Below are 16,272 nucleotides of genomic sequence, written 5' to 3' on the forward strand. Positions count from 1 at the left end.
AAACTGAAGATTCCGATGAAACGGTATGTGATGGGCAAATTTGGATGTGATTTTCGTGATCACCAACCAAAAATCTATAAGGAACACCCAACAGTGTTCAAGAAGCAAAAACTTTGTTGTGCAGTGTTATCAAACTATTAGTTTTTTTGTACTTGGAAAGGAAGATAAATTCTTTATCGACCAAAAAAAGTGACTTTTGTAGGAACAGAAGTATTGGGATTCACTTTATTGAGTTACAAAAGTTTTATGACTAAAATCTCATAGTTTACCTAGTGTGCAACAATATTTACTGTTACATTCATCATTATAATCTCAGTTTACCTAGTGTACAACAGTATTTACTGTTACGTTTATCATTATTGAATTTCTTCCAGCTGGAATTAACCTTTTCTACTTGTTCATTGTGGTCTACTTGTATGGAGACTTGTCAATCTATGCTGCTGCCATTGCAAAGTCCATGAGGGATGTCACGTGGTAAGTATGCTAAAGGTTTTGGCGTATAATCATGATTGTCAAATATATAAGGGAGAGAAATGAAGAATGTTCCAAGTTTGAAGACATTATGCTGGGAGTTGTTTTATCATGTTGCTCACATATTTAGTAACCATCCTTTTTGTTAAACTTCTCCTTGTTCAGTAGTAGTATCAGTAAGGATACTTAAACTGTTTGTAAGATGTTAATGTTGAACAGTTAACGTAAACATGCATAAAACACACTCTATTCCATCTCCTGACAGTATAGCTATTCTTCAACCTCCAGGATTTAAATTTTAGTCATCTAAGCATTGGATTTTTTTTTCTCTTCCACTCTTTTCTTTTATACTTCAGTTAAATGTCATTGGTGATATCTTCACCTATGCCAATGTTATCATTTTATATAGACAAAGCATTCAGACAAATATTTCTATACAAATGTTTCTATAGATTTTAGCATCACCTAGTGGCTTTCAATATAAATTATATTCAATATTATTAAAAAAAAATTGATACACTATTTCAAGGTATCTTTAACAGGTTATTGTTTCTAGCATAGAGGCTGATAGATCCTCCTCTATTCCACATCTAATATCTTGTATCTTTTGAATATTTGGAGGTGTCATTATCAGACATCTATTTGGTCTGGGGACTTCTCTCTATGGGACTCTGAGGTGGCTTTTGTTGATGATCCAGGATATTCTGGAGAGAATTTGGACACCCTTTTTCTGGCACCATTTATCAGCTTCTCAATAGGTCAATTTGGATCAGCTACCTACTACTGCTTTTCTTCAGTTAGTCAATCAGGTTTGTCAAGTTTTGAGGCTTTCTCCAGTCAGCTATGAATCTACTCCTTCCTTGATGGTAGAAAGGTCTGAGGGTAAATATTCTGTTTCTTCCTTCACCAGATATTGCTGCTCATACCGAGAGATTGGCTGCTCAGTTACATGATGGGATAGTTGTTTCTTGTCCCATGTGTGTTTGAACAGCATGCTTTAGTTTACCACTGACTGGGACATATATTTAGATTCATAAAAACTTGATCTCCTTTTTAGACATGTGGAGTTCCAGATCTTACCCTGTTATTATGTAGAACAGATCACAATTTTCTGAGGATTGTTTAAGACTTAGTGCTGTTTTGAGATATTTATCTTCTCTCCAGATTTTTTTCAGAAGCTTATCAGCATTCCCCACATTAACGTGAGGATGAATTGGGTCCTTTGTTGACTTCCACCTTAGTCTGTTTATTGGCATCTGCTTTTTCTTCAGTTTCCTGGCTTGTATGTTGATGGGACTTATTTAGTAGAGATGCTTTGTTGGAAAGCATTTGTCTATCTGCTGTAGCCCTCTGAGTTATGTGAGGCTCATTCTCTCTCTTCATCTTTGATATTTGTAGGTGCCCAAAAGGTGTTGGAATTTCTAATTAATGTTGTCCATTTGCATTCTTCCTTGTTGTCATCAGCCACTTGGCTTTCTTGAGCTCCTGCTGGTAGTCAAGATGTGACTGCTCATTGTGTGTCCTAATACCTGTCTTCTGCTCCTTGAGCTATTGATATTCAAAACAGATCCCATTCTTATCTTTGTGGTTCCTCTATCTGGGCTGAATGTTGCCAACAGTGTCAGCGACTACTCTGTGTGGGTGGTTCTGTGGGAGTGAGGTTTTATCTTTTTTTTACCATCTGGAATCCTTTCAACATAGATTAAAGCTATCCAGTTTAGTATATTGTTCATGGAATGAGGTACACAATCTGCTGATAACCTCAAATGCAAAGCAGTTCCATCCTGGGTCCTTTGTTGAGCACAGTGCTGTGTGTCATCTTCATAATTTGGGAGCAAGTGGAATTTTCCTTGTCCACTTTATTGAAGAGTTAGGATGAATGTTCATAGTTCTAGAATGGATGAATTCTTTTCATTTTGTTGACTGAAGCATGCATGATCCTGTCATTCTGAACCTGGAGTGTTGTTTTTCAGACTTCTTTAGGTTGAAGAGAAAGTTTGCTCGCTTTAGTATTGCTAACTTTCTTATTGTCATTCTAGTGGTTTGGAACTCTTCACTCTGTGGCTACAGGTTGGAATCTGATTACATGTATTTGTAACATTGTGGGATATAGAGACCTAGACTCCTTAATTCGATCCCTGAATTGTAAAATATTAGCTGTCTGGTTTGAGGATAGTCTATAGTGATAATCACTCATGTACTATTTCCACTCTTGATGCAAGAACTGTGTACCAGGTGAAGAACAACATTCCCCTCTAGATGTACTGCAGTTCCCCCAATCATGTTTCACTATCTTTATGGATTTTTCTCTCACCAACCCCTTCATCATCTCAATGTGAGATTCACAATGTTAGTGTTAGCAGATGATAAATATGTTTTGGAAGTTAACATTTTCCTAAATTGAAAATCTATTTTCAATAACACTTAAGTCCACTAACACTCTCCCACCCTTCCTCTTCACTAAGAGTCAGTGTTAGTGATTGGGATAGTGTCCATCTCTAAAAGATAACATTATTTGAGTGAGACACATATACAGTATCAGTATATAGGATACATTGATGTAGTTGGAGAGGATATTGCCAAAGGCACTTGAGTGGGGGGGGGTATAAAAGACTGGAGTGTGCAACAAAAAAAAAAGTCTACTACTTACATGGGCAAAGCTGAAACCTTGGAGATTGAAGAATAGCTATAGTGTCAGTGGAGGTAAGTATTACTTGATATAGATTTTTTACTTGGAAAAATTTAAACCTCTGTAATATGCCGGAGTTTAGTAATTGATGTGAACATATATAAAACAAATTCTGTGATATACTAACATTTGAATAATTAATATATGAATATTTATGCAACAGACTTGTTCTCTTCATATAATTGAAGAGAATAATTAATAATTAATATGAATGCTTGTTTATAAAACAAACTTGGTCTACTCATATACAATGAGTATATACTCATATACGTGTTCTCTTCATATAAAGTGTTGAATAATTAATATGAATGCTTGTTTATAAAACAAACTTGGTATACTCATATACAATTCAGTCTTACTACTCTAGCCCTGTATGGTTATTTCATTTTTCTCTGGCATCATACCATGGCTTCTTATCACTGTTTTGGTACTACAACCAACACATGAAGACAGTATATGACCTGTATGTTGACAATGGGCTCATTATGAAAATTCTTACAATTGCATGATCTTATGCAAAGTGTTTTAACTGGATGTCTTCCTCAGGTGGGTTACACTTAACATACACAATGTAACACAAAGTACATTGACACATACTTATACAGGCTTGTTGTCCCTTTCACACTAGACTTTCCATGGGCAACCCAGTATCACCAGTTCTAGCCAATATTTTTATGATACAAGTTGAAACACAAGCAATTAACACAGCATTACATCCACCACTATACTGGTACAGATATATAGATGACACGGTTGAGGGATTCAAATCTACAGAACGCATACTTAATTTTTTCAATCACATTAACTCTATACATCCCAACATTAACTTCACATGTGAACAGGAAGAAAGCAATCAAATATCATTTCTTAACCTCAAAATTACAAGAACCAACACACAATTCAAAACAGAAATCCACCAAAAAATCACCCATACTGGACTATACATTCCTTGGGACTCAGCACATGAAACAAAACAAATACTCAACATACTAAGAAACCAAATAAACACAGCCATAAATGTATGCTCACCAGATAAAATTAACGATGAATTAGACAAAATAAAACAATACTTCATCAACATCAATAAGTTTCCTCCACAAACCGTAGAAAACATTATACGCATTACACACCTAGACAGAAAGCAAAATCAACCAACAAAAGTAAATATATCTCACAAATCAAAAATACAAAACCATATACTGCTGTATACCATATGTTCCTGACATCAGCAGACAAATAACCAACATTTGGCAAAAATTAGTAACAAAATATGACATTCCAGTTAATACCGAATTTATTCAAAACCAGGCACAAAACAGGTCTATACTATGTAAAATTACACTGACAAACACCACACCAACATTATTTACAAAATACAATGTGATAACTGCCACGACTTCTATATTGGAGAAACAAGTAGAAAAATGGAAACCAGATTCAAAGAACATAAAAAGTCACCTTCACACGTTTTCGAACACTGCAAGTCAAATAAACACAACATAACCATAGAAAACACTCAAATACTAAATAAAGAAACAAACATAAACAAATGCAAAATTAAAGAAGCCTTACTTATACAACAACTTAAACCCAAAATAAACCAATATAAAGGAATGCCTTTTATACCTATATTAATATAATAAAATAAATAAAATTATATATTCAAACATCTAACACTGCCCTCTACATTCCGACACTCGGTTACACAACCCCTTTCAAACATGTGGTCAGCTTCCGGTCAGTTACCTCTTTCTTTGTGACCTGACAATGACCGAAGAAGGTCGAAACGTTGTTTGCTCTTCTATGTAAAATATTTTCTCAACCCAAACGAGTCGTTTTTGCATATATAGTTCCACCCTCTGTTAATCGGTGGGCAAAAAGCATACCCATTACAGAAGTAGTGGTATATTGCACAGGTGTGCATTCTTTTCATATTTTTTTCACACCTGTTCTCTCAATGTGGTTACTCTGTGGTTGATTGGATATTAATGGTCCTTCATTGGGGTCCTCCAACTGTGGGTGATGGAAGGTAAGACCATATTAGAAGTTAAAATCTTAAACTGAAGATGTATTTCTGATTCAGGATTGTTTAAGAATAATAGAGTGAGCTAGCTGTGCTTATATATATGGTGCAGTGTGATTGGTAAATAATAATTGCATGTTCAAAAATGGTGTGAATGGGGTGTGAAAAGATTGGTGCTATTAGCAAAAAACTTTTTAAATAATATTTGGGGAGCAGGACAGGTTTTATGATAGATGAGCAACTACTGGAGGGAAATAAAATTGAAAAAAGATTAGAGAAGGATATGGATATTAAAGAGGTTATAATTATAGGTGATTCCTTGAGAAGGTATGTGAATGAATAGCTTGAATAACAAATATCAAACAAACTGTCTGTAATATACCAAAAGTGAGTAGCTAATTTTAAATGTGAACACTTATAAAACAAAACTAGTTTCAAAATATCAAATTTGAGTAGATAACAGAATGTTTATAAAAGAAACTTTATATAAGATGTCAAACTTGGTTGATCCTGATTACATTTCGACTTCCTGATCTGGAGGTAGAAAATGCATTGTAACCTTAACACACTTATGCAACATCATATATGTACTGTTTATGAAATGCGATGTGTATGCGCGCGCGTACAACACACACACACACACACACACACACTGTATCTTAAAAGATTTAACTGCACAGTATAGTTTGAAATTCCAAATCAAATTATTTGTATACCTAAATTGTGAGTAAAAGTTCAGTAGTTAACCTTGGATTCTTTTGATGTATCAGAATATCTTCACCTGTAGTTCATCACCATTTTAACCTTTACCAGTTCTGTTTGTAACCCTGAAGGTTGTATCATTAGATTTGTTACATAAGATAATTAATAAAGATTCAATTTCTGATATATAAAATATTCCTGGTGTAGTGACTATGTTCCAGAGGGAGCAAATTGTACAACTACCTACAATAGTTCAGACCCATGTTGGATTTCAGCACCATCTGTCACACGCCATTATGCCTACATGATTTATTTGGTAAGTGTTTAATGTGTGGATACTTAAAGTAACACAAATTTAAAATACTAATTAAATACTTTCAAGATTATTAAATCAATTCCATGAAATTTCTTTTACTTTGTCACAAAATACATTTAGCAATTAAAGGCCTAGGTTGCATTTACCTCTTGCTACCAAAAACTAACAAGGTCAGTTTTTAATGAGGTCAGTAGATGTAGACTGTTGATGAGATTGTATATTAGTTATCATGAACTAGACTGCGAGGTCTGGAATGTCATAAGATTAAGTTTTAGTAATGACAAAAACTGTAGAATGTTGACCAGAGATTGACTTCTTGTGATACTAACAGTTGTATAATGTTGGTAATATTGTAGTTTAGTGATGCCAACAGATGTATGATGTTGACAGTACCATTTTTAGTGTTATCAACACATGTAAAATGTTGACAGTACTGTCTTTTAGTGTTATCAACACATGTAGAATGTTGACACTACTGTCTTTTAGTGTTATCAACACATGTAGAATGTTGACACTACTGTCTTTTAGTGTTATCAACACATGTAGAATGTTGACACTACTGTCTTTTAGTGTTATCAACACATGTAGAATGTTGACACTACTGTCTTTTAGTGTTATCAACACATGTAGAATGTTGACACTACTGTCTTTTAGTGTTATCAACACATGTAGAATGTTGACACTACTGTCTTTAGTGTTATCAACACATGTAGAATGTTGACACTACTGTCTTTTAGTGTTATCAACACATGTAGAATGTTGACACTACTGTCTTTTAGTGTTATCAACACATGTAGAATGTTGACACTACTGTCTTTTAGTGTTATCAACACATGTAGAATGTTGACACTACTGTCTTTTAGTGTTATCAACACATGTAGAATGTTGACACTACTGTCTTTTAGTGTTATCAACACATGTAGAATGTTGACACTACTGTCTTTAGTGTTATCAACACATGTAGAATGTTGACACTACTGTCTTTTAGTGTTATCAACACATGTAGAATGTTGACACTACTGTCTTTTAGTGTTATCAACACATGTAGAATGTTGACACTACTGTCTTTTAGTGTTATCAACACATGTAGAATGTTGACACTACTGTCTTTTAGTGTTATCAACACATGTAGAATGTTGACACTACTGTCTTTTAGTGTTATCAACACATGTGGAATGTTGACACTACTGTCTTTTAGTGATACCAACACATGTGGAATGTTGACAGTACTGTCTTTTAGTGATACCAACACATGTGGAATGTTGACAGTACTGTCTTTTAGTGATACCAACACATGTAGAATGTTGACAGTACTGATATTTACAGGTACAGTAGGTGAATGTTTGAGATGTTTGGTTTGATCAGCAGGTGTAAAGAGTTACGTTTTTTATAGTAATAAGTGTATTAAGTGTGAAACATAAAAAATACTGTTATCTTGGTTTTAATTCCTTCAACAGGCATCCTTTCTTGCATTACTTGGACCTTTTACATTTTACAACGTCCAGAAGACCAAGTATCTTCAGATGTTAACATCTCTGATGAGGTGGTTTGGTAAGATGTTCTTAAATATTAGGGTATGCTTTAATTAGAAAATGAAGGATCATACATGCTTGAAAAAAATGTAGCTTGATCAATTTAAATTGAAGTTAAAAAATATAGCTTCAAGTTAAAGTATGAACTCATGTTTGTTTGAGCAAATGGATGGTAAACTTCACTTCCCTGAAACCAAAGATTATTAGTATAAAAAGTTGTTTTGCCTTTTGAATAATATGATGTCTTTAATTTGGTTGAAGACTAATTATTACAACACTATATTTTCAACAATAAATAGCCAACGTAATGAATATTTACATGTGAAATGTGCTTAGACTTGGAAGTGAACATTTTTCTTTTACTAGTGTGCATTACTGAAACCTAGCTAGTGGTAAAAAAACACTGCTGTAGTTTAGCTGTTACACTGTTAAATGTAGCTTAGCTTCAACATAGTTAATAAACAACTGCCTGACAATGACTTCACACCTATAGTAATAAATAATTTTTCACAAATATTAATAAATCATTAATAATAAACCTAGGAAAAGAACTAGAGAGAAGAACCCTATTCCAAAAACAAAATGCAGCAATTATAATGTTCAGACAATATTTTTCAATATCCAATATTGATATCCAGTGACAAATCTATTTGCCCAGTTTTTTGTTTTTGCTTTATCTCTTAAATTCAGGTTATTTTTTGCATATTTCCTGTTTTATCTTTCTGTTATTAAGCAGACCTGTCTAATACCTTTGCAAATATTTGTTTAGTGGAGAATACCACAGTGCCACTATTTTTTGAACTGATTGGCTCTATGTTAATGTGAAATATGCCCTCAAACCAGTGAAAACTCGCATTTCTAAACTGTTCATAACAGAAACTTGTCACAAAAAAAAACCAGAAACACTGGAATAGAACAGACAACACTTGTTGCATAAAAATGTAAGTAGAAACAGTGCAATAGAACAGATATGTTAAGAGAATTTATTTAAGAAAGAGAAAACATAAGTAGGAAACAGTACAATAGAACAGATAAGACTTGCCACAGAAAGAAAACAAGTAGATACATTGCAATGGAACAGATAAGCCTTGTTACAGACAAAATAAGCCAGAATGAGTGCAGTAAAACAGGTAAGCCAGAGCCTTTTGTCAGAAACTGATTGGATGGAAATTTGGTCTTACTACTAAAAGCAAGAATACAGTTAATCTTAGTTATCAACTGTTTCCTTTCAATACAAACTTTTAACTTGTTAACATTGTCATTGCTTTAAAGTTTGTTAGCTGTGTGGACAAAACAATGGCCACAAACACAAGTTTTAGATGAAAAGCAGTGTTTCTAAGTTGTAAGTTTTTCAAAACAGTGTGCAAAACCTTCAATTTGTACTCTGTGTTCACATTTATGACATGGTTTAGAACTAAATATTTCAGTGTGCATGAAGTCTTGCTAATGTTTTCCATTTCTGAATTGGTCATTTTATCTGGAATGCTTCCCTTTGGCACATAATTAATGCATCTGTTTCTGGTTAGAAGGTTAAATTATTTAAGTCAGGGTAACCCATTGTATCGGTATAAATTTATTATTTGTCCACGTAACTCAGCTGCCTGTAATTACTTTTTACAAGACCTATATTTTTTGTGAAGAACATGCTTGGAAGTAGTAAGTTTATTTCTTTGGAAGTAGTGAGTTTATTTCCTTTCCACATTTGTAATACAATAAAATGGTTAGATTACAGTTTCCTACTTTTCAAAATTTTAGTTAGTAGCAAATCAATGATGATATTGTAATTAAAGTCAAGTAGTTTTTAAAATTTTAATTAGTAACAAACTAATGAAAATGAGTAGAAGAATCCATAACAATAGTGATTGTACATAACTTTATCAAAATTTTCATATTTCACAAATCCCAAATGTACATTTTTTGTACTGCTATGGGTAGATATTTTTATTTAACATTTATTTTTACAAACTTTTGGAATTCCACTTCTCTTTCTCTGTGGTCATCCTTATACTTGTAAAAATACCAATTACCTCATTAAAATATATTTTTTATAATTTCAAAATTGCAAAAGTATGTTTATATAGTTTAGACCAGTGGTGCACAAAGTCCGGTCCACGACGAGTCACTGAGTGGCCTGCAATGTCCAACGGGAAAGTCAAACATAGAGTTCACACCTGCACGAAGTTTAAGCACTGTAGAAGAATATGCATTACATTAGATACTAGATGGTTCCATATTTGTGTCGAATAATAAAGAATATTTAATAAGCAAATCTTGTTAACGCATAGGCATTTAATCATTGGCGTAATGATATAATATTTCCGTAATTAGAAATCTCACCCATTCCAATTGTTCTTCGAGATTTACTTGTGAGCCCTATTTTGATATTATTTCATAACAAAAATGGCAGCTAATCGTAAAAGAAAAGTTGATGACAAAAACCAGCAGTTTCATGATGATTGGACGGCACAATACTGTTTTGTTCAACAACAGAAGAACGTGATTTATCTGCTGTGTCATTCGATAGTTGCAGTGGTGAAGGCAGGATAAAGCGTCATTATCAGTTGAAGCATAAAGATTTCCACAATGTTGTCGATGATGAACGAACAGCTCGAATTGAATCTCTGCGGTGGTCGCTGAATCACCAGCAGAATGTTTTCTCAAAGCAGTTAGCAGATTTAGGTACAGCATGTGAGGTCAGTTACAAATTTCGTTGATGATAGCGAAATCTGGCTGACCGTTTACTGATGGTGATTTTGTCAAGCAATGTACGATTACTGCATCGGAAAAATTGTGTCCGGAAGCGATTCACAAGCTACAGATGGTGGCTTTGAATCGTATGACAGTTCAACGAAGAATTTCACACCTCTCAGCAGATATGACAAGGCAGCTTACAAATAAAGCAGCCAACTTTGTCTACTTCTCTTGGGCAGCAGACGAGTCAACTGACATCAATTCAACAGCACAACTACTAGTTTTTGTTTGTGGTGTGTTGTCATCATTTGATATCACAGTGGAACTAATCGGCATGGGTTCCATGAAGGGTAAGACAACTGGGTCTGCTATATTCAAGGAGACAGTACGACTGTGTAGTAGTGTTTCATTGGATTTCACGAAACTGGTAAGTGTGACAACTGATGGAGCACCAGCCATGACTGGAGAAATTAGCGAGTTGGTAGCACTGTTGATGAAGCATAGATTGAAGCAGAACAGACAGTTGGTGAAGTTGCACTGTATTATTCACTAACAGAACCTGTGCAGTAAAGAACTTGGTTTTCAGGCACTGATGGCATTAGTGACAAAAATCATTAATTTAATCAAATCACAAGGACTCAATCACCGTCAATTTCAAAGTCTTCTTGAAGAAATCGATTCAGTCTATGGTGACCTTGTGTATCACTGTGAAGTACGCTGGCTGAGTTGAGGGAAGATGCTCAGAATATTCTGGGAGTTGATTGATGAGGTGATAGAATTCCTCAGAAGCAAGAACAAAGACACAGAAGTGACTTCCATGACTGATCCAGCATGGCAAGCTGATTTGACCTTTCTGGTCAACATGACACAACACTTGAATGATCTGAATTTGAAGTTGCAAGGCAAAAATCAGCTTGTCTGTCAGCTTGCAAATCACGTCTCAGCTTTCAGGACAAAGTTGCAGTTGTTCCGGCAGCAAGCAGCATTAGGCAACTTTGTGCACTTTCCCACTTTTCAAACACAGCTACAGAAGAATCAGGACATTGACACACAAGTTTATGTTGGGAAGGTAGATACCTTGATTCAATCCTTCAACTCACGGCTTCATGACTTTGACCAATGCAGAACGTTGATGAAACTTTTTGCTGATCCGTTCAGTGTGTCAGTGGATGACTTGTCAGCAGAATAATAGCTCAAACTTACTGATCTCCCGTCATCTGATGAACTGCATTCTATTTACCGAGAAAACAGTTTGCTTGACTTCTATAAAACGTTGACTGATACATTTGCTAATCTGAAAAAGAATGCACTTGTCCACACCAGCATGTTTGGCAGCACATACTGCTGTGAACTGGCTTTCTCACATATGAAACTGTACAGAAACAACACTTGCAATCAGCTGACTGATGATCATCTGGAAGCAGTCTTGCATCTTTCAATATCAAACATCAAGCCGAACATTTCTAAGCTCGTAGATGACATGCAGCACCATCCATTGCACTGACTTTGTGAGAGTTGACATATTATAACATTTCTTAGAATAATATGTAAACTCTTTGATGTAATAGTTATTTGTGTGTTCTTAAATGTGGTGCCCATCTTGTGTGAAACAACTGTGGGACGATTTTAATCTTCACTTTTTTGTGGCCCCCAATGGTTATGAGAAATCTGTTTGTTGCCCCTGACTCTAAAAGTTTGTGCACCACTGATTTAGACACTCATTATAGGACATCTATCTTGACTGTAGCCAGCTTTTATTACTTGAGATACCTACAAAACCTTGGAATTTAGTTGTCAGCTGACATTTCTCAAAATGAATTGCATCTTTTGTATTCCACCCGCCCCTACACGTCGCTAATACAAAATTATGTCCTAGTCTCATTGACAAGAGGCAGCTGCATATAAAATAAATATAGGTTTGTATCACATATGACACTTGGGCACTTTAATGTTACATCCTGTGAATCACATGTGTTGTATAGGACACGGATAGAGTTATGTAACAATGAAAGTAAAGTGAAAATAAACGTTTCCACTAATGTAATTGTTGTAACATTCTGTAATTTCTCTTTCTCTTCAGCTTTCACCGTCATGATAGCCCTGGCAACAGTAGCACTGGTAAAGGGAAAGGGTCGTGGTAACCCCCCTGTGGCAGACATCAGGGGAGTGCCGAACCTGTTTGGTGTGTGTGTGTATTCCTTCATGTGTCACCACTCTCTTCCTTCCTTAATCACTCCCATCAGAAAAAAGAAGCGATTGTTTTCACTACTTGTTGCAGACTACATGTTGATCTTGGCATTCTATTTCCTGCTCTCGTTCACAGGAATATTTACTTTTAACAACCTCCAGGATGTGTACACTCTGAACTTTCAACCAAACAAGTGCAGTGATAGTGATGCTGTTGTGGAATCTGTGCCCTTTCTTCAGTACTTTCTATCATTATTTCCAGTTTTTACCCTCAGTACCAACTTTCCTATCATTGCTATCACATTAAGGAATAACTTGAAGACCCTGTTTCTTAAAGACAGCAAGCAGTATTCCTTCTTCTTGGACCACATTCTCTTCCCAGTAATTACAGTGCTTCCACCTGTGGCCATTGCCTTTGCTACAGAAAGTTTGGAGATTCTAGTTGGGGTTACAGGGTCCTATGCCGGAGCTGTTATTCAATATGTTATTCCTGCTATGCTTGTTTATTATGCGCGGAAAGATTCTCTCACAGCGATTGGGATGGGTGTGAAAAACCAACACTTGTCGCCCTTTTACCACACGGGCTGGATTGTATTTGTTTGTGCATGGGCAGTTGCATGTGTTGCATTTGTGACAGTAAACCATATAACTAATTTGTAGGAAATTAACTGCTCTGAATAGTCAATAAATGCAAGATATAATACTATTTTTGTACTAATAAATATTTGTAATTATTCTTGTTTAATTTTGTCTTTTTTTACAAATAATATGGATTTGTATCTTTTACAATGAGACTATCTTGTGTAAATAAATGAAATTTTGCCGACCTGGAAGAAAATGTTTTTCAAAATTGTGTTTATGTTAGATGAAAAGTGAAACTTGGATGTAAAACAAATATACAAAATAAGTATATGTGTGGAACTGGCCTGCCATCTGCTAGGACAGTAATAAATGAATAAGTATATGTGTGGGATTGGCCTGCCATCTGCTAGGACAGTAATAAATGAATAAGTATATGTGTGGGACTGGCCTACCATCTGCTAGGACAGTAATAAATGAATAAGTATATGTGTGGAACTGGCCTGCCATCCACTGGAACAGTAATAAATGAATAAGTATATGTGTGGAACTGGCCTGCCATCTGCTGGGACAGTAATAAATGAATAAGTATATGTGTGGAACTGGCCTGCCATCTGCTGGGACAGTAATAAATGAATAAGTGTGTGTAACTGGCCTGCCATTTGCTGAGACAGTAATAAATGAATAAGTATATGTGTGGGACTGTCCTGCCATCTGTTGGAACAGTAATGAATGAATAGATGCAAACTCTTGAGTATTAAATATCTTACGTATATAAGTAAAATTCTGTATCTTAAAGAATTGGTCACACATTTGAAGATGTACTCTGTAAGTATGTACTTTCCATATGCACATGGGGTTTTACCAATCATAGCTGCTTTTTTTTTCTTTTTTGATGATTACTTAAGAACTGTTACCATATAATCCCTGATGATTACCTAATTGAAAATTGTGACTGTACAATCACTGGTGATTACCTACTTGAAAGCTGTGACTGTACAATCACTGGTGATTACCTACTTGAAAGCTGTGACTATTATTAAGCGAATGGTAAGAAATTATAACTTGCTTCCTGTTATGTATGAGCTAAATATAAAAGCATTTTAAAAATCCGACTGGCAGCTAATGAATCGTGTGATTCACATTATGTTGGTTTCATTTGATTTCAGACTTGTTTGTTAGGTGCAGCTGTATTGGATGTCAGAGGAATCAATACTCAACACTACTTGGCGTAGTTTAATATTGTTGAATGTTTTTCAGACATTTTTTGGTATTATTGGTTGCAGCAATAATCAATAGCATCTATCGATGGTACAAATAATCTGTTTAACAGTAAAAATATGTACGCTTGTATATCTGTTTAAACTATCGATTGTACATATAGTCTATGTTTAACAGTTAAAATAAGTATGCTTGTATTTCTGTTTAATGTCAAGTGACTGAAAACAAAGTTCCAAGTAAAAAAAAAGACATTTGCATAAAGAAATTGTTGATGACTGAAATATATTAAGGAAATTGAACAAATGTACAGGTAGTATGGATCATTTAGAAACTTGTGTAGGTAATTGAGGAGAGCATGATCAGGTTAAAATCGTAGGTGTTCACATAAAACAAAAATTTCAAAAACTCAATCGTGTTACATAAATACACAATTTATAAACTTTATTTTTCTTTTGTATATTTTCATCTGTTGAAATACAGTTTCCAAAAAAGGCCTATTTTTGTTATCTTTAAATTTTACATATATTAAACTATGAATAAATTATACTTCAAACTAAAATTGGATCGATATTTATGACTTGTATCTCCATATGATAACGCATACTCTTGTGTCATGTTCTATCAATTGACAAAATTTCTTCCATTTTTGTGTAACTTTGGTAGATAGCTCAGGATTATTTGATCCTCATTAGTTAACTTTTAACTATTGCTCATAGGTTTTTATTAATTCATAAAGAGTAATAATTTTCATTGCTAGTTTCCAAGTGTGATAATTTATTAAGTAACAAAATTAAATTCTAACATAGTTTGGCATGATAAATATTTTTTTACAGAATTGTTTCTCAGGGTTCTTATTTTGCCATATTCCCAATAAAATAATTGTTTTTTTTAACTCTTTCTTTACTGGTCAATTTGGTAACCACAATACAACCATGAACATTGTAACTACAGTTAATAGTACTAAGTTTGTCTTCACAAAATTTGACAAGCTTTCTATTAACATCAGAAGTTTTTTGTACACAAAAATTTCAAACAAGTATTTTTACAATAGAGTCTACATGGAAGGTAATTTTCATGTTAAGATTAAAATTACATTTCTTAATTTACAGTTTTTAAATTGTATTTGCAACACCTCTTATATGAATATCATTTAGCAAGTAAACCTGTATTTTATCAGTTATTTTCTCTTCACCAACATGCATACAGATTCGGTTTGATTCTGTCACCAATACAAAATCACCCAAAATTATTCTTTCTTCCTAGAATATCTGTATGTGTTGTTTCACACAACTGTATACTATTTATTTTTACAACCAAAATTAATACAATTCAAATCTCCTAGTCATTTAGGCCTATTGCTACTTAGATTAGCACCAGAGTGAATTATCATAATGTGAAAGCTTCATGTACATAAAATAATGAGTTATCAGTACATTCAGTCAAATTACAACATCCTACATTGTGTTATTATTTTTGACAGTTAATTTATTTCATTTGATCTTTATTGTCTAACCTAGTAAGTGTCTAAATTTCTTACATTATTTATTTGCTTAAACAATAAATAAAAAATATACACAATAAATGAGGTAGTTACATGTACATGTAGGTCTAATACTTTTCTTTTTCTCAGAGTTTCAACAGACATTGATGTTTTGTTGTTAGTACTTTAATTTTTATTTTGAATTTGCAATTTAGGACACAGTATGTTACCACAAAAAAGAAATGTCCTAAAATGATAATTTAACTGTATTTCTAACTAAAAACTGCTCAAATATTATCTTTACAAGGTTGAAGTAATCTCAGCAATAGTAAACTATGAAACTAAAACAGCTTAACTCTTAACTGTTCTGAGAGTAAGCTA

At 34.0% G+C, this 16,272-nt stretch overlaps 1 protein-coding gene across 3 annotated transcripts in view; it reads left to right on the forward strand.

Annotated features, from left to right (window-relative positions):
- The window catches only part of LOC143240235 (transmembrane protein 104-like), a 32,313-nt gene extending 17,012 nt beyond the window's left edge, over window positions 1–15,301 (forward strand). For all 3 annotated transcript variants that reach the window (XM_076482365.1, XM_076482364.1, XM_076482366.1), the window contains exons 8-11: window positions 375–474; window positions 6,093–6,201; window positions 7,659–7,752; window positions 12,505–15,301. In XM_076482365.1, coding sequence (XP_076338480.1) covers window positions 375–474; window positions 6,093–6,201; window positions 7,659–7,752; window positions 12,505–13,271 — 1,070 coding nt within the window. In that variant the 3' untranslated portion in view covers window positions 13,272–15,301. The remainder of the gene's footprint in view (window positions 1–374; window positions 475–6,092; window positions 6,202–7,658; window positions 7,753–12,504) is intronic.
- Window positions 15,302–16,272: the final 971 nt, after the last annotated feature.

Source organism: Tachypleus tridentatus, chromosome 13, assembly GCF_004210375.1.
Source record: "Tachypleus tridentatus isolate NWPU-2018 chromosome 13, ASM421037v1, whole genome shotgun sequence".
In the NCBI taxonomy this organism is placed as follows: Eukaryota; Metazoa; Arthropoda; class Merostomata; order Xiphosura; family Limulidae; genus Tachypleus; species Tachypleus tridentatus.